Below are 27073 nucleotides of genomic sequence, written 5' to 3'. Positions count from 1 at the left end.
ATATTTACAGATTTTTCTTTATTATTATAACAAATTCACAAGTTGGAGATTGTTTATTTTTTGAGTTGAAGAATATAGAAATTAAAAATATTCTGAGCGACAGTTGGCAAATGACCCACTGACCTATGACCACTTTGTTTTGTTGTTTTTGTTTCTTTATTTAAACACCGATCTTTATCAGTAGGTTTTAAACAGAGAATTGTGAAATTAAAATTGATGCTAAAATGTAGAGATATGTAGAAAATATATGTGTTTTTGTTGATATAATTCACCATATTGTATTCTGGAATAATGCTACTGTCGAATGTTTCAAAGCATAATTTTTGGTTCTTTGTCTTTAGCGAAAGAAATAATATTGTTGTTTTAAAATAGTAAATAATATATTTACTTTACGGCTCAAAAATATATTATTTGTTTTAATGGCGAATAAAATATTACATCTTGCAAAACAAATAAAAGCCAGCAGGTCTGAAACAAGTATATTTGAGGGTTATTATTATAATATTATTGTTTGTAGGACATCCTAAGTGAATCGTTTAAAGACTACGCATTAAAAATTATTATTTATGATATTGCGATTATTTATCGTACTTTCTCTCCTTAAAATAATTCATTGGCTGTTAGATCCGCATTTTACAAGACATTAAATTTAACGTAAAAATATTTGTTTGTAGATGTCACACCTGGTGTTTAATTTGTAGTCTTAGTAACAACGAGATTGCTTGGTTATATGAACGAAGAAAATAACTCGTAAACTGTCAGTTACGCCTGTCAGTAAATTTGTTGTGATAACGCCTCAGACAGCTAAAGATTATTTAACTAACTAAAGGCAATCTAAATTTCCTTTTAAAAATAACATCCTTTGTTACATTTATTATTTATTTTAAAGTATCTGTGAGGCTGGAACTTGGAGATGTGAAGACAACGAATGTCACGGCGTCTGTACCTCGTGGGGAGATTCTCACTATAGGACTTTTGATGACAAAATCTACGACTTCCATGGCGATTGCGACTACGTTCTTACCAAGGCTAGAATAGACGGGTCGGAATCTTTTTCTGTAGTTGTACAAAACGTTCCTTGCGGTACTTTGGGCGCGACTTGTAGCAAAGGCATTGTATTTGCAGTCGGTATGTATACATAATGGGAAACTTTAATATATACACGTAGCTTTAGAAGTTGTAGATACTGTATTCCTTGGTACGTTTTTGTTAAACAGTATTTGAACGGTTAAAAAAAAAGTTGTATATTTCTCTCTAGTCGCATCTCATCCTTTTTTGACCTATTAATCATCTTATTTGTAACACAACTAAATATTAATTAATTACAGACAGTTTTTGCCATAAATATATATAGCCACGTATAGTTCACAAGGTCAATATGTTAATCATATCTGCAATATAAGTGGTTATCAAGCCTAGAGTCTCAAATGGTTAATTAATCGCATCCGAAGACCTAATAATATTTATATTCGTTGTGGAAATTTATTCCAATCACACCAAATATACTTGCCCTTTCAACCGTGGGGGCGTCATAATGTTACGGCAGTCCCACTATTCGTTGGTAAAAGAGTAGCCCCAGAGTTGGCGGTGGTGACTAGCTGCCTTCCTGGCCTGGCATGGCCGAGCGCGATAAGGCATGCTCGCCCTCCCAGCCGTGAGGGCGTTATAAAGTTACGGTCAATCCCACTTTTCGTTGGTAAAAGAGTAGCCCAAGAGTTGGCGGTGGGTGGTGATGACTAGCTGCCTTCCCTCTACTCTTACACTACTAAATTAGAGACGGCTAGCACAGATAGCCCTCGAGTAGCTTTGTGCGAATTTCAAAAACAAACAAAACAAACAAGCTGCCTTCCATCTAGTCTTACACTGCTAAATTAGGGACAGCGAACACAGATCCCTCATGTAGCTTTGCGCGAAATTCGAAACAAACCAATCCAAGCCTGATACGTGCCAAGCTTAAGGTAATACCTGATGTTTACAACATAATTTAATTTTTTTTTCAAGAAATTTCGTTTTTATTTTGCGTTATTTTTTTATAGGAGAGGAAAGCGTCATGTTATCACACGATCGACCCGTTCCTGTATTACCACCAGTTTCCAAGTTTGAGCTCCGAGAGATAGGGTTATTTATTTACGTCAAAAGTGACGTGGGAATATCGGTATTGTGGGACAAGGGCACTCGAGTTTACGTTCGTGCAGATCCTGTCTGGAAAGGTAAGGTAAGTGAATCGTTATTTGGAATTCATCTAGCAAGATTCTATATCAATTATGGGTGATAAAGTTGGACAGTACAAAGTGGACCATACGTGGCCTAATGGTATGATGTCGGATAATCCAAGGGTCCCTCTTTCGCGCTGAGTGGCCACTGTATTGTTCTTCTCGTTTTGGGGCTTTCGATGAGCTATAAGAATAACAGTCAAATTCTACTATTCGGTTAGAACAGCTCAGGAGCTGGTGAGGTGATGGGTACTGATGAATAAATGCCTTCCCTCTAGTCCAAAGTTAAGAATGGCTGACGCAGAAAACTCTTGCGTAGCATTGCGCAACTATCTGAAAACAAGCAGTTAATCATTCCAATGAAATGAAACTGTTAGGGTAGTTTACATTTTATTGTTCGACCAGTCCTAAGAGTTATTTTAAATATAATTAGTAGCGAACATCTAATTCATTCTTTGGCTCTCTGAGATATGAATACGTGAACTTGAGGTTTACTTGAAATATTTGTTTTATTAAATATTTTGTTTGTTTTGAAATTTGCGCAAAACAACACAAGGGCTACCTGCGCTAGCCGTCCCTAATTTAGTAGTTTAAGACTAGAATGAAGGCAGATAGTCATCGTAATCCTGAATACATTGCACAAGTTATTTTTTTACTTGCAAACTGAGGGTCGCAGGTTTGAATCTCCTTCACGGAATATGCTCACCGTTCCAGTCGTGGGGGCTTTATAATGTTACGGTCAATCCCACTATTTGTTGGTAAAAGAGTAGTCCAAGAGTTGGCGGTGGGTGGTGTGGACTAGTTACCTTACCTCTAGTCCATCACTGCTAAATTGTAGACGCCTGGCGCAGATTGCCTCGAGTAGCTTTGCGAGAAATTCAACACAAAACAATCGTATAACTTAAAAAACAAACAAACATTAATAATTAGAACAATCTCATAAACGAGAAAGATTTTGTTCGCACGGCCCGGCATGGCCAAACGTGTTAAGGCGTGCGACTCGTAATTTGAGGGTCGCGGGTTCGCATCCCGGTCGCGCCAAACATGCTTGCCTTTTCACCCGTGGGGGCGTTATAATGTTATGGTCACTCCCACTATGCGTTGGTAAAAGAGTATCCTAAGAGTTGGCGGTGAGTGGTGATGACTAGCTGCTTTCCCTCTAGTCTCACACTGCTAAATTAGGGACGGCTAGCACAGATAGCCCTCGAGTAGCTTTGTGCGAAATTCAAAAAACAAACAATTTGTTCGCATAAGTGTAGTTTTCCAACATTTTTTCACAATCATAATTCTTTGTTCGAGTAGTATTTTGTTGTTATATTAAAAATATATTATAAATTATTGCAGTACTCTAAATGTTTTCAAGCTATAGACCATGAAAAGTTAAAGACACAAAGTACTGAACTGAGAGAATTGAGTTCCTGCTGAAACATGTGTTGAACATGTGCTGGATCAACATGAAATACTCTATCTATAGCTTATGAATTTTCTTATTTGTTTATAATTAAGCACAAAGCTACACAATGGGCTATTTGTGCTCTGCTCAACACAGGTATCGAAACCTGGTTTCTAATGGTGTGAGTCCTCAGACGTACCACTGTGCCACTGGGGGGGACCCGTGGTTTATGAGTCCGAGATACAGTCACGTGTATAATTGACATTAATAATCAACATTTATTTATTTTTTATCTCTATTTTTAGCTTAAAGGTTTATGTGGAGACTTTAATGGCGATGCTAGTGACGACTTTAAGCTGCCCTCTGGTGGTGTCCCAGTGTCTAATCCAATAGAATTTGGAGACAGTTGGAAAGTTTTCGAGTACTGCCCTAAATCAAAGCAACCTGAAGATTCGTGCATACGTCGACCTCAACGAAAGAACTGGGCGTTGAAGAAGTGTGGAATATTGAAATCACCTGTGTTTCAAACTTGCCACATTAAAGTACCCCTGGAGCCCTATTATCGCAGGTACAAAATGTAGCTGCATTGTCAGTTTTGGAGATATAATGTTTAATAAATTCATAGTGACTGTATTCAGAAGATAAACTTAATAAATGTATGTTGCATTATTGTAAAAGTAACTTTGTATTAATACTGTTGTAACAGCTTCTGCTACTGGGCGGGTTATTTTTTTAAGGTTATGCAACAGAAATAATTTATGTACAGATATAACCGTCGTTGATGTTGACGGATAAACCTAAGTTCAAAATAGACGTTGTTGTATAAAAATTCATTTACTGGTTAACTTCTTACATTGGTACCACATCTTCGCACCGAACATGCTCGTCCTTTCAGCCTTGGGGGCGTTATAACGTAACGGTCAATCCCACTATTCGTTGGCAAAAGAGTAGCCCAAGATTTGACGGTGGGTGGTGATGACCAGATAGCCCTCGTGTAGCTTTGTGTAAAATTCAAAACAAACAAACATTTTCGTGTGCCTCTATTCCTTCGTCTAAACATGAACTCGATATTCACAAACCTGAGGCTAAGAAGAACTGATGCAAATAACCAGAAACTTTACTTCGTTAAGATGATGTTGTTTCTCACTAATGTGTGATTCCGAAACGTAATATCACAAATATTTCGAACAGTGAGTTTAAAAACACAAAACACCATTCAGTTAATTATAAAAAAAAAGTATAAAATTTCCCTCTTTAGAAATCAGTTTTAAAACTATTGTTTTGACTTAATTTTTCTCCAGATGTGTCTTCGATACGTGCGCGTGCGATACCGGAGGAGACTGTGAGTGCATGTGCACATCTATCGCAGCCTACGCTCACGAGTGCACCTCTCAAGGTGTTATGGTTCTCTGGCGGTCACAAGAACTGTGTCGTGAGTACTGATTTTTGTTTAAAAAAGACATAGACCACTAAATATTTGAATTTCTTCACAAATTTAGCAGTAGTTAAGGTGATTCACTATCTATTTTATTGTGCTATGACCACAATAATCATCTTTTGTTTTCACACGAGGAAACGTAAAGAACAAATGTTAAGTATTCCCTATTGGTTCAGTTTCGTACAGGATTGGCGTACGGTGGCATAATTTGACCAAAATATTACTATTAGTTACAGTGATTTTTAATTATAAATTGAAGAGAACATAGTAAAGATCTTGTATTGGAATATTTTGTTTTAGAAATACATTTTGGGAGCACATTTTAATCCCATTTGTTCCTTTAAACTGGACAGCAATTATTAAAACATTGTTTCTAAGTTGCCAAGATAGATCTGTTCAGTAGAATATGTGTACTTATTAATTTGTAATGTTGTATATCGGTGCCTTAAAGATCCATTACAAACTGTACACAGGTATTTACGTAAAGCATGAGTACTTGAGTGATAAAACAAAACTAACATCACAACCAATTAGATGGCAGAATACGACAAATATCACAACCAATTAGATGGAAGAACACGACAAATATCACAACCAATTAGATGGAAGAACACGACAAATATCACAACCAATTAGATGGAAGAACACGACAAATATCACAACCAATTAGATGGTAGAACACGACAAATATCACAACCAATTAGATGATAGAACACGAAAAATATCACAACCAATTAGATGGAAGAACACGACAAATATCACAACCAATTAGATGGTAGAACACGACAAATATCACAACCAATTAGATGGAAGAACACGACAAATATCACAACCAATTAGATGGAAGAACACGAAAAATATCACAACCAATTAGATGGAAGAACACGACAAATATCACAACCAATTAGATGGAAGAACACGACAAATATCACAACCAATTAGATGGTAGAACACGACAAATATCACAACCAATTAGATGGAAGAACACGACAAATATCACAACCAATTAGATGGAAGAACACGACAAATATCACAACCAATTAGATGGAAGAACACGACAAATATCACAACCAATTAGATGGTAGAACACGACAAATATCACAACCAATTAGATGGTAGAACACGACAAATATCACAACCAATTAGATGGAAGAACACGACAAATATCACAACCAATTAGATGGTAGAACACGACAAATATCACAACCAATTAGATGGTAGAACACGACAAATATTACAACCAATCACGTTTTAGAACACGACAATTGTCATAATTAATAAGATGATAGAACACGACAATTAGATGGAAAAACATGATATTTTTTGTCGTGTTCTTCCATCTATTTGTCATGATATTTATCCATACCCAAATAATGTATTGATTTAGTTTCACGCAATTTTCAGCTAAAAACCTAAAAGTATGCTCTGCTATCGATTTATTATTTGTCAAAATTATAGCCATTAATTGGACATGTTTACTTTTTTTCAGTTAAATATTTGAATTATTTATTTCTAAGAAAGAGATTTCACTAGAGTATTTGAATAAAACATGCATATAAATGTTTGTTCTCTTTCTATAAGCTATCCAATGCGACGAAAGCTGCGATCATTATTCTGGCTGTGTGTCTGTCTGTCCCAAAAAGACATGCGATAACAGAGATGAATTCAAGAACTTGTCCAGAAACTGTGCCTCTGAGCCGTGCGTTGAAGGATGCGCCCCCAAACCTTGCCCTCCTGGTCAGATTCTCAAAAGTAACCTAGAACACGTATGTATTCCCGAGGCTAAATGTGAGAAACGTCCATGTTCTGTTGGTGGACACGTGTACAAAGATGGACAAAGGATCGAGGACCCATCTGTTGGAGACAAATGCCAGTCGTGGTATGATTACATCCGAATGTTATTAGCTCTAATCAGTAAATGTCTAATTGTTAGAAGAATAAAAATTAATTTGTGCGCAATTTTGTTTGGTTGTTGCAAATACTAGTTTGTGTGCAATGTTGCATTGGCCGTTAATAAATATGTACGATACCATGTTCTAGTAGAACACATTTCTGTGTTATAATAAGTAGACTGCAGCACATCCGAAAATATATTTTTTTTCCAAACAGATTATATTTTATAGGAATTACTTTGTTATTTGATTTTTTTCAGCCACCAAATTGGTAAAATCGATATGTCCATTGTTGTTACTTACTTACCTGTACCCATTGTTATTTTTGTTGTTGATTTATCCAATGCATCTTTCAGGGCTACTTATAAGAATATTTATAAACGTCTCATTGTCTTCTGCAAAAATGACAAGTTGTCGCACTCCTATTAAAACGTTTTTTGTAATTTCTTGAATATTTTATTTAATATTCTTGTCAGAGAAAACAGCTTGATTATAATTAAATACTTTGTGGGTTTGATATTGCAGTTTGTCTGCTTATTAAGTTTGAATATATCACAAAATAAGTAAGTTGCATTTCAGTGTAGCTATAATTTTAGGCCATCTATGTTTACAAACGCGTATTCGCATCTCGAGGAAAATAAAACATTATTTAAAATAATATTCGCAGCTATTGCCGAGACGGAAAGACTGAATGTAAAGGAAAGCCTTGCCTTCCAACAAGAACGCTTCCTCCAACAACAAGTACCATTACTCCAGAAATCGAGACAATGATGATCCAAGTACCACAGTGCGACTTTACAGGATGGACACCATGGATGAACAGTGTCATGCCTACTTACAAAGTACGCTTGTTTGTTCGTATTTTTTTTATTCAGAAGTATTGTTTAAAAACATTACTTAACTAATGATTTAACTTGTTTATATTAATTTATCATTTTGCCTTTTCTGTAATAAATCATATCACTAGTTAACCAACTTAACCTGCGCTATAGTTAGTGATGAAGGTTAAAAATTACATAACCTACTTACATAAATAATTTCAATCTATACAGGCCGTCGTTAATCCGTTTATTCTATTGCTGTAATAAGCCTAACAACAGTGATTTTATTACTAGCATTAAGATGTGTTTGTTAACTCATTCTTATATCTGTATTTAACTTATTTTCCTTTTACGAACTCCTATTGAGTTTTATTTTCATACACCAGTCAAAATGTATAGTTCTAATTTCCGTCACTGGGAAACTTGAAGTTTACAGCTAAAACAAATACGCGCAGCAGCTAGCACTATTTCAGACACAGTATTCTATTTTAATCATATGTGTCATGTAATACTTGCTACTTTTGTTTGCTTAGCTAGTTATAATAACAGTGCACCTATTGATCCCAAGTCTCCAGAGGTAAACAAGCGGCACTGTCTCTCAAGACATGAATAACTGACTTTTAAAACTGCTGTTTATGGTTTATCCTCAAAATGGCGATTTGCACGGTTTGATTGTTATACAGCACGTGTCGGGCCAGCCAAAAAAAGTCACGATTGTGGGTGTGCCTTTTTAATTGAACAACGAACACTGCAAATCAAATAAATACAACATAATACAAAAACACACCCACATACTAAGTAAGGAAACAAACATAAACATGCGCAAAATCAAAGAAGCACTTCTTATACAACAACTAAAACCCAAACTGAACCAATATAAAGGAACACCTTTATACCTCTACTAATTGGCGCAGATAGCCTAGTTGCTTTGCGCCATAAAATGCCAAACCCACCCACCGTATAGTAATTTATAACCTAACGTAACTGCAACGCCCCCTACAATCCCGTAACCGTTTACACTCTCACCGCTAAGACATGCGCCCGACAACGATCAGTTACAAACTCTCTTTGTTAACCTAAAGATGATCTAAGATGTATTTTTTGTAATTAAAATTTTAAGACTCATACCAGCCGTCTTGAGAATACATTTTTTACTTCAAGTGGGTTTCTCGTCATCATGACAAACCTATGACCGATTATTAAAACACCTTTGCTTTTAGTTTCGCAGCTGAACTACATTCTCACACATTATATCGCTGTATTATCATCCTGTTTGTTTGTGGTCCTATCTCTTTTGTCATACCCTCCTATGGTATCAGGCAGGATACCATTTGAAAGGATGCCTGATCTTCTCGTTACGTATTGTTACCTTTTTTTTTTTCTCGTAACTTCTATTAACGTTTCTTATTACTAGTAGATTAGTAGGACGTGTGTGCACCTGGAACCCGGGTGTGTAGATTCCTCACTGGAGAGTAGGAAGCTGAAATGTGTAATTCATCACAAAAATATTATTTTTATGTAATTTTGTTACTTTCTTGTTGTTAAAATTAAATAACATCATGTTTAGGTATTTCTGATATGTTAGGGTCGCAGCTTCGATTCCCTGTCACCAAACATGCTCGCCTTTTCAACTGTGGGGGCGTTATAATGTTACGGTCAAGCCCATTGTTCGTTGGTAAAAGAGTAGCCCAAGAGCTGGCGGTGGGTGGTGATGACTAGCTGCCTTTCCTCTAGTATTTTTTATTATTATTATTTATGCCACTCGATTCCATGAAGGGACATAGGGCCGCAATCTCTTGCGGATTCATCAACAGGCTGGTTCTTTAAGTGAGTAGATTGTTAGCCCACCGCACAACCCCCAACCAGGAGGAGAAACCTTAGCCGTCCCTAATTTTGCAGTGTAAGACTAGAGGGAAGGCAGCTAGTCATTACCACCCACCGCCAACTCTTGGGCTACTCTTTTACCAACGAATAGTGAGATTGACCGTCACATTATAACGCTCCCACGGCTGAAAGGGCGAGCATGTTTAGCGCGACCGGAATGCGAACCCGCGACCCTCGGATCACAAGTCGCACGCCTAACGCGCTCGGCCATGCCGAGCTCCCTCTAGTATTACACTGCTAAATTAGGGTCGACTAGCGCAAATAGCCCTCGTGAAGCTTTTGCGCAAAACTCAAAACAAATCATTCTGATATGTTTATGTGTTATGCCTGTGTTTTCAAGTTATATTGTTTTGGGTAACACAGTTTCTAGCACAAATTTATCATAGTGTAACACAAGAGGGAGAACAAGTGTACATCAGATGTAAATATTCTTAGTTTGATTACTTCACCCCACAATAAACCTCAAGTCAAGTGGGGTAGAGTTAAGTCTACGAGACCCACAACCCTAAAATCCGGGGTTTGATTCCACGCGATGAGCACTGTATATAGCCCAATGTGACTTTGCTTCAAAATACACAAACGAATTACACTATAAGTTCATCACGATTGATTTATTTTTTACCCAGAACGGAGGAGACTACGAAGAGCTTACTTCAACTTCACGGTTACGTACAGTTTACAGAGACTTTTGTCCAGTCGTGAACATGACTGCTATTCAGTGTCGAATTGCGGGAACTTTGCAATCGCATCAGGAAGGTGGTCAAAAGGTCTCGTGCTCCTTGCCATCAGGATTAATTTGTCTGAACAAAAACCAGGACGGTGCTCAGCTCTGTTTGGATTATGAAATTCGAGTTTACTGTGATTGTGGTAAGGATGAATAAGAAACGAAACTGAATTTTTAAATAAATTATTGTTTTAATTGCGACTAGAACAACTCGCTTTAAGAAATGTTAAAGATACACTTGTTTTAGGAGAATGGTCGAATTCAAAAGTTATATTGTACTAGCTGTTATATCCTTTAACTTTAGAAACAAATCTCATATATATTGTGAACCGTGGTGTCTGTTCGAGCATTCGTTTGTCTCCCGATTGAAAAGCTGTGCACGCAGACAAAGCCTCAACACTCACATTTGAAATGACGGGAGAACAGACATGATTAACGTTAATACAAAAGTTAATTACGTAAGCAGGATATTCTACACTAAACTATTATGATTTAAACACACTATTGTTTACATTTAAAATTGTGACGTACTTAAACAATAAAACTGTAGGTGTACTGTATATTATTGTTGAGTGACTCTTAGCGTGACTGAAATACTCAACAATATAAATATCTGTCAGTTTTGTCTCGTATGAAACCAAGAATACAACACAATTAATCTTTTTAAAGTCCATTAAATAATTTAAATTGATAGATTAACTTAAAACTTTTCCCGTCGCTGGGGGCGGTCACCTTTGCTTGTGAATGTATAAATCTGGGGTTGGCTACATCAAAATATCAAATAAATAATTTTTTATTATATTTGATTTCATTGAACATAAACGTGCTTAATACAATTTAAATAATTTCAACAATGTTTACTATTCTTATTTATACAGTTTTTAATAAAAACGTAATTTAATATTGTTCCAAATCGGTTATCAAAAATAACAAGAAGAGATTGATGTACTGAAATGTCAGTTACATAATTTAACCACCAGGTTGGCTATCTAAATATTTTATTTACAAAAAATATATAGTAATATAAAATATAGAGTTATTATCACTTAACACTCGTCCCCCGATGAGACAACGTTAAATCTACGGAGTTACAACGCGAAAATCCGAGGTTCGATTTCCCACGGTGAACACAATAGATAGCTCAATATGGATTCACTCTGAAATACTCAAAATATTGTTAGCTGATTATAATATAATTTAGATGTAATATATTTCTTGTAAAATATTTGTTTAACCGACAACATTAGTTTTTTTCTTAGGTGTCTCTGATGAAACCAATTTTGTAACTTACAGTCCTACCATTATATTTTGTACAACTCGAATTGTTTTGCAGGGCACTTGATGTCAACTATTTTACCTTCTTCTTCGACAACAGTTAGTATAATAACACCCAAAGAATTGAAAACCACTAGCACATTAGCACCACCAGTACCAGAAACAACGACCAGTTCACCTGCACCAGTGGTACCACAAGTTACCACCACCCTAGCACCACCTGTACCAGAAACCACCATTAGCACATTAGCACCACCAGTAACAGAAACCACCATTAGCACATTAGCACCACCAGTACCAGAAACCACCATTAGCACATTAGCACCACCAGTACCAGAAACCACCATTAGCACATTAGCACCATCAGTACCAGAAACCACCATTAGCACATTAACACCATCAGTACCAGAAACCACCATTAGCACATTAGCACCACCAGTACCAAAAACCACCATTAGCACAGTAGCACCACCAGTACCAGAAACCACCATTAGCACATTAGCACCACCAGTACCAGAAACCACCATTAGCACATTGGCACCACCAGTACCAGAAACCACCATTAGCACATTAGCACCACCAGTACCAGAAACCACCACCAGCACAGCTGCACCTCCAGTACCAGAAATAACCAAGGAAACAACTGTTTCTACACCATTTCTATGCAGTCCCGACCAACATGGTTGGACAGACTGGATGAACAGTGATGACCCTACAGTTAACCCTGACGGAGACATGGAGACGTACAAGAGTTTACGAGAACAATTTGACTTCTGCTATCCACCGTTTCTGACTTCAGTTGAATGTAGAGTGGCCGGAGAAACGACTTCATTTAACCAAGCAGGACAGAACGGCATCACGTGTGATATAAATCGCGGTCTGCAGTGTTTGCATTCGTTACAGGCACCAGGTACAATATTCTTTATTTGTATTGACGTTTCTTTTGATCAGTACAAAACTACACCGCTCTTTAAAAGTTAAACGATAAATAATTAAGTCTCAAAATACAGTTTCTTACATAACTTTTGGACACTAGTGTACTTTATATTTTTATAGCAAATTTTATCTTTTAATTTGAAATTACTGTTATCAGAATTAAAGTAAGGATTTTTTATCACGAATGTACTCTCGTTTTTCTAACTTCAAATGTACCGTGTAAAATGCTCTTTTACAATTAAATATTTCAGCTAGAATGTTGTTTTGAATGTATTCCTGTGTAATAGGTCACTCTTGTAAAGACTACGAAGTAAGATTTTTTTGCAATTGTCTAAACGTCACTACAACGACATTAGCTCCAGAAACTTCAACCACTCCAACTATTTCATCTACCAGTAAGTTGAAACAAATATTCTCAAATACTCTAAAGTATGTCATAGTCTTGATTTAATCACAGAATTATTGATGGTAACCACGACCGATTTTTAAACATTTTTTGTATGTATGCACCAGATTATTTGTGGATTTTATAAATATGCGTAAAATGTTAGTTTGTTTTTATCATATATTCTTTCAACCCGGCAAGTTATTAGGGCGCTCGACTTATAATCTCAGAGTAGTGGGTTCGAAATCCCGTCACACCAAATATGCTCACCCTTTCAGCCGTGGAGGCTTTATAATGTTATGGTCAATCCCTCTATTTGTTGGTAAAAAGAGTAACCCAAGAGTTAGCGGAGGGCGGTGATGACTAGCTGCCTTCCCTGTAGTCTTAAACTGCTAAATTATAGACGGTTAGAGCAGATATCCCTTGTGTAGCTTTTCGCGAACATTCAAAAAACAAATTTGTATTCTTTACCTAAAGTTATTCAATACGATACAATACGAGGACACTACCAATAATTAACGGCACATAAATAAGCTTGTAATTTTAAACGTTAAGTACAACACCAGCAGCAGTAAGAACGGGCACGGCATGGCCAGGTGGTTAAGTTAAGGCGTTCGATTCGTAATCTGAGGGATGCGGATTCGAATCCCCATCACACCAAACATGCTCGCTCTTTCAGCCGTGGGGGCGTTATAATGTGACAGTCAATCCCACTATTCATTGGTAAAAGAGAAGCCCAAGAGTTGGCGGTCGGTGGTGAAGACTAACTGCCTTCCCTCTAGTCTTACACTCCTAAATTAGGGACGGCTAGCGCAGAAAGCCTTTGAGTAGCTTTGCGCGAAATTCAAAACAAACAAACAAGTAGTAAGAACAAAAACAACTATTAGAACATGTAAGTGGAATTTTCAGTTTTTGAAATATTTCTTTAAACAGTTGATACATTTAACTGTTACATGCATTTCTAGATACCTCAAAAATATTGTTTTAAAAAACATCAAAATTTTACATGGGAACTAAATAATTATCTACCTTCATTTGTGCTTTCACTAATTGCTTTTGGTGTTCGTTTATGAGTTTTCCTTTTTACTGCTCAAAGTTAAAGCAGTTAAGTTCAATTTGAAGCTTTTGAAAGATATGTAAACAGCTGTTCAGTTTTATTATATTGATAAATTTAAATAAAATTACGTAACAACCCTACATGTAATCAAATTCTACTACATTAGATTCATACTAAAGTGCTATTTTTTAGCATCCTCTGTGTGTATTTTTATAGCAAAGCCACACCGGGCTATCTGCTGAGTCCACCGAGGGGAGTCGAACCCTTGATTTTAGCGTTGTAAATCCATAGACTTACCGCTTTACCAGCAAGAGAACTTTTGCGTTCTTAAAGTCCACTTCGATTTTGAATACAACTGTTTACTTGTGAACAGGATTTCTTTTAAAATTTACGACATATTGGCGTTATTGTCTGATGATGCTTTAAAACATCTTATCTTTCTTATGAAAAATTAGAGTGACCCCCAGTAGCTCAGCGGCATGTCTGCGGACATAGAACGCTAAAAACCGGGTTTTGATACCCGTGGTGAGCAGAGCACAGATAGCCCATTGTGTAGCTTTGTGCTTAATTTAAAACAACAACAACTTTCTTATGAAATTGTTATCGTAGTTTATTTTACTTTGTAGAGATAATATACGTTTTGTTAAATAATAGGTTTTATAAAAGTCTAGAATTTTACAAAACTAGAGGTCGCTACAAAATATTGAAATAACATAATGGAATACCATGGTACTTTAAAAATACCAGGAAATACTTGCTATATAATGCTACAACATTCTGCTGCTTCTTTATTGTATATGTAACAACACTGTGATTTTATTATTATTTAAAAGAATATTTGATAAATATATAATTGACAATTATTGACTTTTACAAGTGTTTTTATTTTAAGGTTTGGTTCAGTGGATGGAACGGTACAGCATAGATACATTAACAGGTTCCTTGTTCTCCTTAAATTACACTTTATATTTATTATAATAGCATTACTTCCGTTTGAGAAACTTTGTGATGAGTGGTCCATCTGGATTAATTCTGACTCGCCATCTGATGATGGAAAGGACATTGAACTTTTATCGGACATTGCCAATTTTAGTGCCATCTGCCCTATTCCATTAGCTGTAGAATGTCGAGATTCCGAGACAGGATTATCTCATAGGTTAACCAAACAAAACTTAGCTGAACCCTGCACCAGGACTGGTATTATCTGCGAAAATTCTGACAAACAAATATGCAATGACTACGAAATTCGGGTTTATTGTACATGTAAGATATTTTAACTGTTTGAATATCAACATAATATGTGTTGTTTTTTAAATATATTTTATTTTCTTATTTTTAATGTGATAAGTTTATATTTCGTATTAGAGACTGACATATTTATTTTCTCTCAAGTTTATATTTTATGTTATTTGTTTGCGTAGTTATTTATTGTGTGCCATTAATTAATGGTTTTTTAATTAACATGAATATGTACATTTGTCATTAAAAAATGATATAGCATGTTTTGACAGGTATATTATGGGTATGTTGGTTTTTGTTTTTCTGTTTTTAAGAAGTATGGTTTTAACCCATACATAATCTGTATTTAATAGGCCCACAGTTTAGTTTGTACCCTATGCCAGGTTAAAACAATATTTAAACCAATTTAGATTTGGAACAATGAGAATTGGTGGGAGGTGATAAATCATTGCGATTGGCTAATTTAAGTACCGACTTATTCCAATTAGAGAATTTGTTGCCTGGCATTTAGATTAATTGCAACTTTTGCACGACCAAAAATGTAAGACTAGTATTTATTTTTTAGGTTCTAATTGTTTTAAATTGTTGTGAACTTTGCTGGCTCTTAATTCAACCACACATGTTCAAATGCTCCTGGTCCTTGGATGCTTGAGCATCCTCCAAATGTATTGATACAAGTGCCTTTGACCTCCTCAAACTTTGCAGAAAGCACCTCCGAATCTCCAGATGATTTAATAAAGTTGGCAGGGATTCATGCATTAATCTCCCATTGAAATCACCTTGCTATTTCTATATTAATAGTTTATTTTACAATTTTGCGTGAATAACATTATTGTGTATTTAAAAACAAAGTTGGATAAATCTTATTAATTATTGTAACGTGCGTTCTAAAACCCCATAGATTAATGCTAGTATATAGCCTTCTTTCAATCCTAGACCCAGACATCACAACATGCCCTGTATTTAAAAATCAGAACAACATTCTCAAAGGATATAACAGTAAAATTTCATATTGTGTTTCTTTGCCAATACTATTATTTCAAATGTTTATCTTGAAATGCACAGTAATGTTTATTCTCTCTTACTGATTTGATAGGATATTTTATTATTTATTAAACAAGTTATCAAGTTCTTATTTAAAGTGTAAGAAGTTTCTGCATAAATGCCCCAAAAGAGGACTATTGTTAATAAGAACTAAGATGGAAAATTAGATTATAAGTGGTTATGTAACTTTAAGTTTGGGTTTTGTAAAGATGAAAAATAAAGTTGTTTGCAATAAAACATCCAAAGTTTTGTACGTACGATAATCAGCCATACCTGTTACAATTGGAGAATTCAGGTTTACAACCAGAGATGATTGTCATTTTTGTTAGATGTTAGGACTATTTTTATTATTTTTAGGTAAAATAGCCATCAGTTGGTCAAAATATGAGTTAAACATGGACAAACTGGTGTAGTTTCTTTAACTCACACTTAAGAAAATGATTAAACTTTTTTTTTTCTATTAAAAATATATTGTTTTCTATTTGTATCAGGTCCATCACCACGAGTGCCAAAGCCTTCAACTCCATTTCCTGTAACACCAACATGTAAGTTTTGTATTTGTTTCATTATCATGATAGGGTAGTGTGGTACTTTATTATTATTTGTTCACCCGTAAAACAGAGCAATATCAGTGTACCATTGATTTGATGACTGCCTAACTTAAAAATTATATTTATTGTTTTTATAAACTGGAAAATTTAATATAAAGAACAAAATAGCCAAGAAAAGAGAAAGCAAGAAGAGTACTGGTACTTCACCCAACCAAACTGAACTCTGGTATATTCATGTACCACACATGATTAGTGTATTCATTAACCATTCAACATAATATTCATTTAATATAAAGAAGGAAAATTTAATATAAAGAACAAAAATACTGGTACTTCAACCAAACTGAAGAGTACTTCACCCAACCAAAAAGTATTCATTAACCATTCAACATAATATTCATTTAATATAAAGAAGAAGAGAAACAAGGTACTTCACCCAACCAAACTGAACTCTGGTATATTCATGTACCACACATGATTAGTGTATTCATTAACCATTCAACATAATATTCATTTAATATAAAGAAGAAAATAGCCAAGAAAAGGGAAAGCAAGAAGAGTACTGGTACTTCACCCAACCAAACTGAGCTCTGGTATATTCATGTACCACACATGATTAGTGTATTCATTAACCATTCAACATAATATTCATTGAGATACTTCACCCAAAAACTAGAGGAAGACATGATCAGTGCATTCATTAACCATTCAACACAAAATTGAGTGAGGAAGATTTCAGATTTACCCATTCCCATTTTTGGATATTTTTGAATATTAAAGAATATACTGCATAAATTAGTATTAAAAACTAAATCTTCCCAAAGTACATACAGTATGCTTGCAGGTACAGCAGAGAAGACATGCAGGAACAAATGTTAACTGGGTAATGGGGACATATTTTTTTAAAAATGATTTTTAAATATATATAGAACCTAACCAAGTGAGTTTTGTATGCTATGTAGAACACGAATCAAATGCAGTAATTTCCATAGGTGTCCTTTTAGAATACTAACATACAACACAGTTGGGTGCAGCTGCACCTCCAGTTACATTATTTTTCTGATATAATTTGAAATAGCTGCAGGTAATGTATTATTAGATTTTCAGTTGCTTCACTACCACCACTTGATCAGTTGAAGATGTATTGTTTTCAAAATAAATAAAAAAATTATAAATGCCAGCCCTAATTTTTTAGTCATTTTTCAAGATTTCTCTAAAATTGTACTCAAAATTTAAATATACCTCTGATGTAGTACATAGTAAGGATTTTTCCAAGTTAAGCCCAGAGTATTCAACTTTAACACTTGGTGATGACTGAAGGCATATTAATAACAGAGTTAAAGATCCCAGTGTTGTTGGTTTGGTATAATTTTCCTTAGTACTTTTGTACTTTTGACAATGGAGGGATTATTGATTACAGAGTTATGGGTCCCAATGTTGTAGATTCAATGTAATGAATTTTTTTCCAAAAAGTGAAATTAAATGTTAAATGTTTGTGAAATTACTTCTGTTTTTAGTAATTTAAATCATTATATTTTCCAACATGTTTATTGCTATTAAGTATTAAAATACACAGGAAGATAACACCAGTGCACTTGCTTACTTGGAATTTTTTAAGTTCAAATACTTGATTGTCCTTTAGTGCAGTGTAAATTAAACAGATATTAAAACTATTCAAAATTTAGTAGCTGAATTAAAAAAAATTCTGGCATTAAGAAATCGTTACAAACACACTGTGTATTTTTAAATGAATAATTATTATCAGTTTAATTGGATTAATTTATAAATTAGAATAATTAAAAATTTATAAATTTTTTTTTCTACGTCGCACATTGAATGATCTAATTAAACACATTAAACATAGACAAAACACAGTAGGTGAAACCAGAAGAAAGTGCTGTTGCTCACAAAATTGTGCTGTAGTAGGTATGAATCTACAAGGTTATAACAAATGATTAAATAATAAGTTGGCCCAGCATGGCCAGTTCGTTAAGGCACTCGACTCATAATCTGAGGGTTGCGGGTTCGAATCCCTGTCACACCAAACGTGCTTGCCCTATCAGCTGTGACAGACAATCCTACTATTTGTTGGTAAAAGAGTAGCCCAAGAGTTGGCAGTGGGGTGGTGATGACTAGCTGCTTTCCCTCTAGTCTTATACTGCTAAATTAGGAACAGCTAGCACAGATAGCCCTCGTGTAGCTTTGTGCAGAATTCAAAACATACCAAATAATAAGTCAGGTGTGTACAATATGTGCAAGGCATGACTCATCATAACCTCTAGTTATTGAAAGACAATTTCAATATTCTTGGTCATGCATTTAAAGTAAGAAGATTATTCAAAATCAAAACAACATTTTATCATTAAATATAATTAAAGTGCAGCTTGTATTCCAACATTATCACAAACTGTTTAAGATAAATATATATATTTTTAATTCTACCCAATGTTTTGGCTTAGGCACTTGCCTTTTTCAAGGGTCTTTGAGTATTGCAGATTTTGACGATCAGAGATTCTTGAAGAAAGTATAAGCTAAAATTCAAGTAGAATGAAAGGGTATTTATCTGAAGTCATTTTTTGTCTTCCTTGAATATAGTTTCCATGCACTGAAAACTTTAAAAACTAATAATAAGTAAAGCTTCTTTACTATAAGCATTCATTACATAAATAATAAACACTAAAAAAGATATTTTGAAAAACTTATTAGTTGAATTAATTAAATAAAACATTTACCTATTTATTGACATCTATTTTTTTGTTAACCATTAAGCTAATGTATAAGTTGTTTTCCGTATTTTCCTCTGTAACACAAGAACTTAAATTCAATTAAACCATATGTGTAGGTTGTTTACCTCTTGCACCTCCAGGTGAAAAATGTCCACCAGGATGCCATCAACTAAAATAGCTAAACTTTAAAAATTTGTTTTTAACCCATGGCTCAGAAATAAGCTTTATAGTTTGTAATGTTAAAACCAAGGTTTGATATATGTGATGGAACAACACAGATAGGCCATTGTGTAGCTTTGTCCATAAAAAATAATTTCAAAAAGTATTTTTATATCACAATTTCTAAATATGCAACAGAGAACATGGAAAATGAGTAGTTTATGCTCATGTGCATATTGCTTTCTGGTAAATTAATATAACAGTTTCACAATGCTGCAAGTTAAGTTTCCTTATTCATAAATTTTAACAACAAAACATTCTCTAATAAAATACTTTACTTAGTAAAAACAAACAACAAAAGCATATTAATATTACTCAAATTTTCATAGCAATAACATGATTACACATGTTTAGGTGAACTTTAACCTGTGTGCTTTTCTGTATCGTTTTTATGCAGCACCCTGTCCTCCAGGGGTGGAATGGGACTTCTGTGCTTTCCGTTGTGATCAAATCTGTATCTCCTTCCTTAAGGAGCTCCAAGTCCGTGGTGAATGTAAAGCTGTGAGGTCAAATGAACAAGATGACTGTGTAGCAGGCTGTAAACATGTCTTCTGTCAACCACCTTACCTCTGGAGAGACGAATACACGTGTGTTCTTCCACAGGAATGCACATGTGTTTTGGATGATGGTACAGTAGTTTCTGTAAGTAGTAGTACCATTTGAAATTGAATTTATAACAAGGAATTGGAAACATGCCATTGTGAGTCCTGAATAAATATGTACACAGAATTAGGTTGGATTACAATGATGCAACTAAATTATTTTAACATCTGTTTATTAGTTGCATTTACTTATTATGATCCATTGCTTAACAAACTTTAGATTTGGATAATGTGTCAGGAGAAAAATGTTGAAAGTGGAGTATAGATTTAATAATGAAAACAGTTATATATGAAACTTTGCCCAAGTGCTCTATTGTCCTCAATATCATAATTATTAAAAACTAAATGCTACATGTAGGATACATTTGTATACAATCTACTATGCGTGCAAAATGAATCCATTTTTTATACAGTGAGAGTTCGTGTTTGCCTTTTTACTTCTCATAATTTAATTTTCATATTTTCAGCCTGGTGCAGTTGTTGAACACGAGTGTGAAAAATGTCAGTGCCTAAACAATTCTCTTGTGTGCTACACAATGCATGACTGTGGTAAAAAAGTTTTATCAACTGCTCCTCCGTTATTAATTGAAACAAAATCAACACCAGGTAGGCCCTTTTAGCAACCTTATTTTGTTTTTGAAGCTAGTTTGAAATTATTGACTTGTATGTTATAAATCTTAGTTATGAGCTTTGAAAATCCTAAGTGCAAGTTTTCTCTCTTAAAACTATCATTTTTCTCTTTTGTCTGTTTTGTGTAGCTTATAAACTGTGGTACTGAATGTTCTATGAATGCATATTCAGTCAAGACTTGGTTGAATTAGCTGATGAACTAAATAGGTTTTTTGTTTGCAGATTCTGTTATTTGCAATCTGTTTAGTTCTCATATTTTTACTTGGTTCAGTAAATTTTGTTCAGTTCATCTTCATTAAACTGTTTGTACTCTGACATCTGAAACATTTAATTTTATTAAAGAAATTTGTTTCACTCTTATATACTCTTGAAATAACTAATATAGCATGTTGACTGTGTATCCCATTTAATGTTTTATTAACTGTGTAGTTTTTTTAAATTTTACAGATTTCTATTTCTGTTATTATAATTGAAAATCCAAAAAAAAATGTTACATATTTCAATTGCATCTCACAGGATGCATTCAGGGTCTACACCTGAATAACTTTAGATTTATTTTGTTTAATGCTATGATGTATGAAAAAAGGAATAGTTTGATGAAAATAAATTTGTTTGTTTAAAGTTTATTTTTGTGTTTGCAGTTCCCAAAAGTCCTTCTCCTATTATTCAGGATGATTGTTGGACATCTTGGATTAATTTGGATGATCCCAAATCTGGAGGAGGAGACTTTGAAGATATGGCAACAATTCGAGCTCACTATAACTTCTGTCCTGACCCTGCTTTTATAGAGTGTAGAGCAGTAATAAGTAAGTGAAGGTGTAGACTGTAGTTATTAAGTGATTAGTGTGTAGTCTTAGGTTATGCTTTTGAATAAAAACAAATATGTATATAAATATTAGTTGTGCTGATTTTATTGAAATCAGTTCGTCTATCCTTCATTTCGTATAAAACCTCTTAATGTTCTATTTGTCAGGTAAAGAAGATGCACAGGTCATTGGACAAACAGTAGAATGTGATAAAAAGAAAGGATTACACTGCTGGAATAATATTAATGGTATTAATGGATGCTCAGACTATGAAGTCAGATTCTTCTGTCCATGTGGTAAGGAGCGACAGCTTGTGCAATTCTGTTGTCCCTAAACATTATGTTATAATTTTCTCTTTATTTTTGGATTTAGGATGTAGTATATAGTTTACATGGTCCAACTCTTTTATACCACATATCTCTGATATGGTGAACTGTTGCTAGAATTTTCTTTCAGAATGTAGTTTGTCCATTCTAAGTAAAGTGCCAATTCAGGTATACATTCCAATTTTTCTATGTGCATTGATCAAAGTTACTATCTACTGTTTCATAGGATAGTGTAAGGATAACTTATGAGTGTCACATAGACCCAAAATACTTCTGAACTATTGCAACTGAGTGTATGTTTGGTCAGCTGTAGATAAAATATGAATTGTGAGAGTTTTTATGCTTTCTGTGATATTATTTTTATGTTTTGAAGGACCTGCAGTAAAGTGGTATGTTCACATCTATTTCCTTTGTTGAATATTCCAGCCATGCATTCTTGTACTTAGTCTGTGTTGAATATTCCAGCCATGCATTCTTGTACTTAGTCTGTGTTGAATATTCCAGCCATGCATTCTTGTACTTAGTCTGTGTTGAATATTCCAGCCATGCATTCTTGTACTTAGTCTGTGTTGAATATTCCAGCCATGCATTCTTGTACTTAGTCTGTGTTGAATATTTCCAGCCATGCATTCTTGTACTTAGTCTGTGTTGAATATTCCAGCCATGCATTCTTGTACTTAGTCTGTGTTGAATATTCCAGCCATGCATTCTTGTACTTAGTCTGTGTTTAATATACCAGCCATGCATTCTTGTACTTAGTCTGTGTTGAATATTCCAGTCATGCATTCTTGTACTTAGTCTGTGTTGAATACTCCAGTCATGCATTCTTGTACTTAGTCTGTGTTGAATATTCCAGCCATGCATTCTTGTACTTAGTCTGTGTTGAATATTCCAGCCATGCATTCTTGTACTTAGTCTGTGTTGAATATTCCAGCCATGCATTCTTGTACTTAGTCTGTGTTGAATATTCCAGCCATGCATTCTTGTACTTAGTCTGTGTTGAATATTCCAGCCATGCATTCTTGTACTTAGTCTGTGTTGAATATTCCAGCCATGCATTCTTGTACTTAGTCTGTGTTGAATATTCCAGCCATGCATTCTTGTACTTAGTCTGTGTTGAATATTCCAGCCATGCATTCTTGTACTTAGTCTGTGTTGAATATTCCAGCCATGCATTCTTGTACTTAGTCTGTGTTGAATATTCCAGCCATGCATTCTTGTACTTAGTCTGTGTTGAATATTCCAGCCATGCATTCTTGTACTTAGTCTGTGTTGAATATTCCAGCCATGCATTCTTACTTAGTCTGTGTTTAATATACCCATGCATTCTTGTACTTAGTCTGTGTTGAATATTCCAGCCATGCATTCTTGTACTTAGTCTGTGTTGAATATTCCAGCCATGCATTCTTGTACTTAGTCTGTGTTGAATATTCCAGCCATGCATTCTTGTATTTAGTCTGTGTTGAATATTCCAGCCATGCATTCTTGTGCATTCTTAGTCTGTGTTGAATATTCCAGCCATGCATTCTTGTACTTAGTCTGTGTTTAATATACCAGCCATGCATTCTTGTACTTAGTCTGTGTTGAATATTCCAGCCATGCATTCTTGTACTTAGTCTGTGTTGAATATTCCAGCCATGCATTCTTGTGCTTAGTCTGTGTTGAATATTCCAGCCATGCATTCTTGTGCTTAGTCTGTGTTGAATATTCCAGCCATGCATTCTTGAACTTAGTCTGTGTTTTCTGTTGAAATTTAATTTTACTTGTGTCATATATAGCTGCTAATCATGAGAGGTTGTATTGTGTAAAGCAAATACTTGTGATCATCTAAATGATTTGTTTGCTCTATTCTTCTTCGTTTGTTCTTGTCTATCTTTTGAACATATTGTTATGCAGAAATGGGTAATCTGTTTGCCCTTATTTAAACCAGAAATACCCTGCAGATATAATTTTTGATTTTTGTTTTCACACTGAATTCTTTATGGAAAATGATTTAACTAAATATTTATTTTAAATTCCAATTAGAAGAGTCTTTGTGGATATCTTTCATCAAATTTGTATTAAACAAATAACAAGTTAAGAGATTAAAAAATCTTTTAAAAATATGTGATAACTGGTTTTGATTAAAGTGTATACTTTTTAAATCTATTTTAAATTACTTCAAATAATAGTTCCAAAAGAAAAAAGTAATTAGAGTTATAGTCATCATAAATAATAGTTCTGTAATAAAAACCTATAAATTTTTACAGTTATCAGAAAGGATTTGAGTATTAAAAGAGTTAAATTTTTTAATAAAGTTTCTAGAACCTTGAAATTCAGCTTTTTTAACTTTCTCAACATAGGGTTGGTCAAAATGACCAACCCTGTGACTTTCTTGTACTCACTTAAAGTCTTTTATAGGCTTAATACTTCTGACTTTCAATATATTATGTTTATCTTCACAAAATTTGATAGTTTTTCAGTTAACATTACAAGTCTATATGTACAATAAAATCATATTTTTAGAGACATATTTAATAAACTAAAATAAAGATTATTTTTTAAGATATTGAGTATTTGTTTTTAATAGTTTGTATGCAAAGTAATTTTCATATTAAAAATATCTTTCCTCCTCTCAAGAGTCTCAAATTTCCTTTGTGTAATCCCTAAAGTCTACTAAATTAATTTCAGTTTTTTCTTCTGTAAAATGTTATATCTTATCTGTTATATTCTCTTCCCTAACTGAAAATAGGATTGCTCAGTTTGACTGACCCCATTACCACCAACAAAATAAATCCAAATTAACCTTTTTTTTTCTCCGATTATTTCAAATTGTAACATGAAATTGCATTCATTCATCCTGAGTAGCTTTTATCTCATAACAGTATTCATCCATTTATAAATAAATTTCATTATTTTATTGCCCTTTGAACCATGCTGAACTATTAAATGCAGTCATAAATTGTAAATAATTCAGGACAGCATGTGTAGCTCATGTTATGCTCTCGAATTACAATAGCAGCACATGCATGCCTTGTGAAACAGTTTTATTACATTATTATTTCCTCTTGGTGTGGATTCCTGTATGGGGTGAGCAAATTTTCTCTGGGATATAAACATCTACCCACATGTTTGCCATGCATGGCAACACATGAAGGGGAAGAGAGAACCCTGGTGGTTGAGGGGTCCAACACTAATATACCACTTCGGCCTTGAATTCCTGTAGACAGGTGGCCTTGGAGTGTTACCCCCCCCAGTGTTAATATTGTATGTTTTCAGTTTGTGTTGTGAACATTGCATCTGATGCTGGTGTTTGGGTATAGTGCTCATGAAACCCTAGTTTTGCTGCAGTGTCCTTGTTTGGCACTGTAGTGTGTCCCCTCATAGGGCTTTATGGTGAGTGGGGTTAGTGGGCACCGAAATATTCTTTGTTTATTATGGATCCTCCAAATAAAAACTTAAACAAAATAGTGAAAAACAATCCATAGGTAAGTAACTACAATTTGAAGATTCTGAGCAGCAATCTTCAATCTCTGTAACACCTGTACCTTATTTTCTTATACTACATTCTCATTCAGACAAACATTTAGGACAAATTTCTGTTTTTTACTCTAAAGGGAGTAGATGGACTTGCTGGCTCTCCTAAGTCAGCCAAAAACCTTCACTCTGGTGACTTATTGGTGGAAAATATTTACTCCTAAACACAGTGAACTCCTCTTGCCTTTGAAGGTGATTGGTGATATACCCATTGAGGTTACTCCTCATGCTACTTTGAATTTGTCATGAGGAGTTATTGTTGAGAGGGATTTGAAGAACATCCCCGAGTCAGAGATCCTTGCTGGTTTCTCCACCCAAGGAGTTTCTGCAGTGAGGCATATCTCCACTTCCAAAGATGGAATTATGATGCCAACCAATGTCCTCGTTCTCACATTTACATCACCACATCCACCTGCCACCATCAAGGTGGGTTATCTTAACTGCAAGGTTTGGCCATACATTCCAAATCCTCTCAAATGTTTCCAGTGTCAGCGGTTCACATGTCAAGGAACCACAATGTCTATTAGTGTGAAACTGACCCTCATTGCATCAGTTGCAATGGCTGTTACCCGACCTACTTTTGTTCTTGCCCTAAATGGTTGGAAGGAAAAGAGGTGTAGCATTTGAAAACGATTCAAAACATCACTTATCCTGAGGCTCGAAAGTTGCTGTCTATCACCTCGTCTCGGATGCATGCTGCTACACTTTGTTCCACTACTACAATTGGAGTGCAGATGGGTCTCTCTGCCTCCAAAAGAATCATTCTCAAACCAAATGAAAAGTCTTTTGGCCTCCGTGGTTAAGAAAGTTGATGATTCAACACTAACATCCTTCTCTGTTCCTACCATTTATTTGAGCAAACCCTCAGATCCACTTCCTTTGGTTCTGGGTACAGGCATTTCCTCGAGTACATCTACTTCTTTGGCCCCAAGATGCAAAATGATCATTCATTCACATCTTCAGTCACTGCAATCTTCTTCCTGTAACAAAGACGTGCCCAGTCGACCCAGGGCAGGATCCATGGGGGTCAATAGACCTCCCTCAGATAAAGAAAATAAAGAAAAAAAGACATGGTTGCAAACGGAAAGTCTCTCCACCCAAATCCACTACACATAAATAAAAATGGCCACTTTGATACAATGGAACTGTCGAGGTTTACATTCTAAAGTGGGCAACATCAAAGAACTGATTGCTTCTTACCATCTTGTATGTCTTTCCTTACAGGAAACATTTCTGAAACATGCTGATGCAGTCACCTTTCAGTTATGTGATGGATGAGTGCATGGAGGGGTGGCACTATTAGTCAATCAGCATGTGTTCACCCTGTCTTTGCCACTATCGTTGAACAGTTGCTGTCTCCCTTTTCAATTCTGAGGGACTTTAATGGACATAATCC

General features: G+C 34.8%; 1 protein-coding gene across 2 annotated transcripts in view; it reads left to right on the top strand.

Moving 5' to 3' along the window:
* The window catches only part of LOC143256532 (hemocytin-like), a 157067-nt gene that overhangs the window by 44464 nt on the left and 85530 nt on the right, over positions 1-27073 (top strand). For both annotated transcript variants that reach the window (XM_076513879.1, XM_076513878.1), the window contains exons 25-39: positions 890-1128; positions 2037-2215; positions 3912-4174; positions 4908-5038; positions 6626-6923; positions 7604-7778; positions 10268-10508; positions 11699-12550; positions 12864-12971; positions 15000-15281; positions 16793-16846; positions 20195-20439; positions 20867-21005; positions 21671-21835; positions 22003-22131. In XM_076513879.1, coding sequence (XP_076369994.1) covers positions 890-1128; positions 2037-2215; positions 3912-4174; positions 4908-5038; positions 6626-6923; positions 7604-7778; positions 10268-10508; positions 11699-12550; positions 12864-12971; positions 15000-15281; positions 16793-16846; positions 20195-20439; positions 20867-21005; positions 21671-21835; positions 22003-22131 — 3500 coding nt within the window. The remainder of the gene's footprint in view (positions 1-889; positions 1129-2036; positions 2216-3911; positions 4175-4907; positions 5039-6625; positions 6924-7603; positions 7779-10267; positions 10509-11698; positions 12551-12863; positions 12972-14999; positions 15282-16792; positions 16847-20194; positions 20440-20866; positions 21006-21670; positions 21836-22002; positions 22132-27073) is intronic.

The sequence above is a fragment of the Tachypleus tridentatus genome, chromosome 7 (genome assembly GCF_004210375.1).
Source record: "Tachypleus tridentatus isolate NWPU-2018 chromosome 7, ASM421037v1, whole genome shotgun sequence".
Classification (NCBI taxonomy): Eukaryota; Metazoa; Arthropoda; class Merostomata; order Xiphosura; family Limulidae; genus Tachypleus; species Tachypleus tridentatus.
This window is presented reverse-complemented; position numbering and strand designations above follow the sequence as displayed.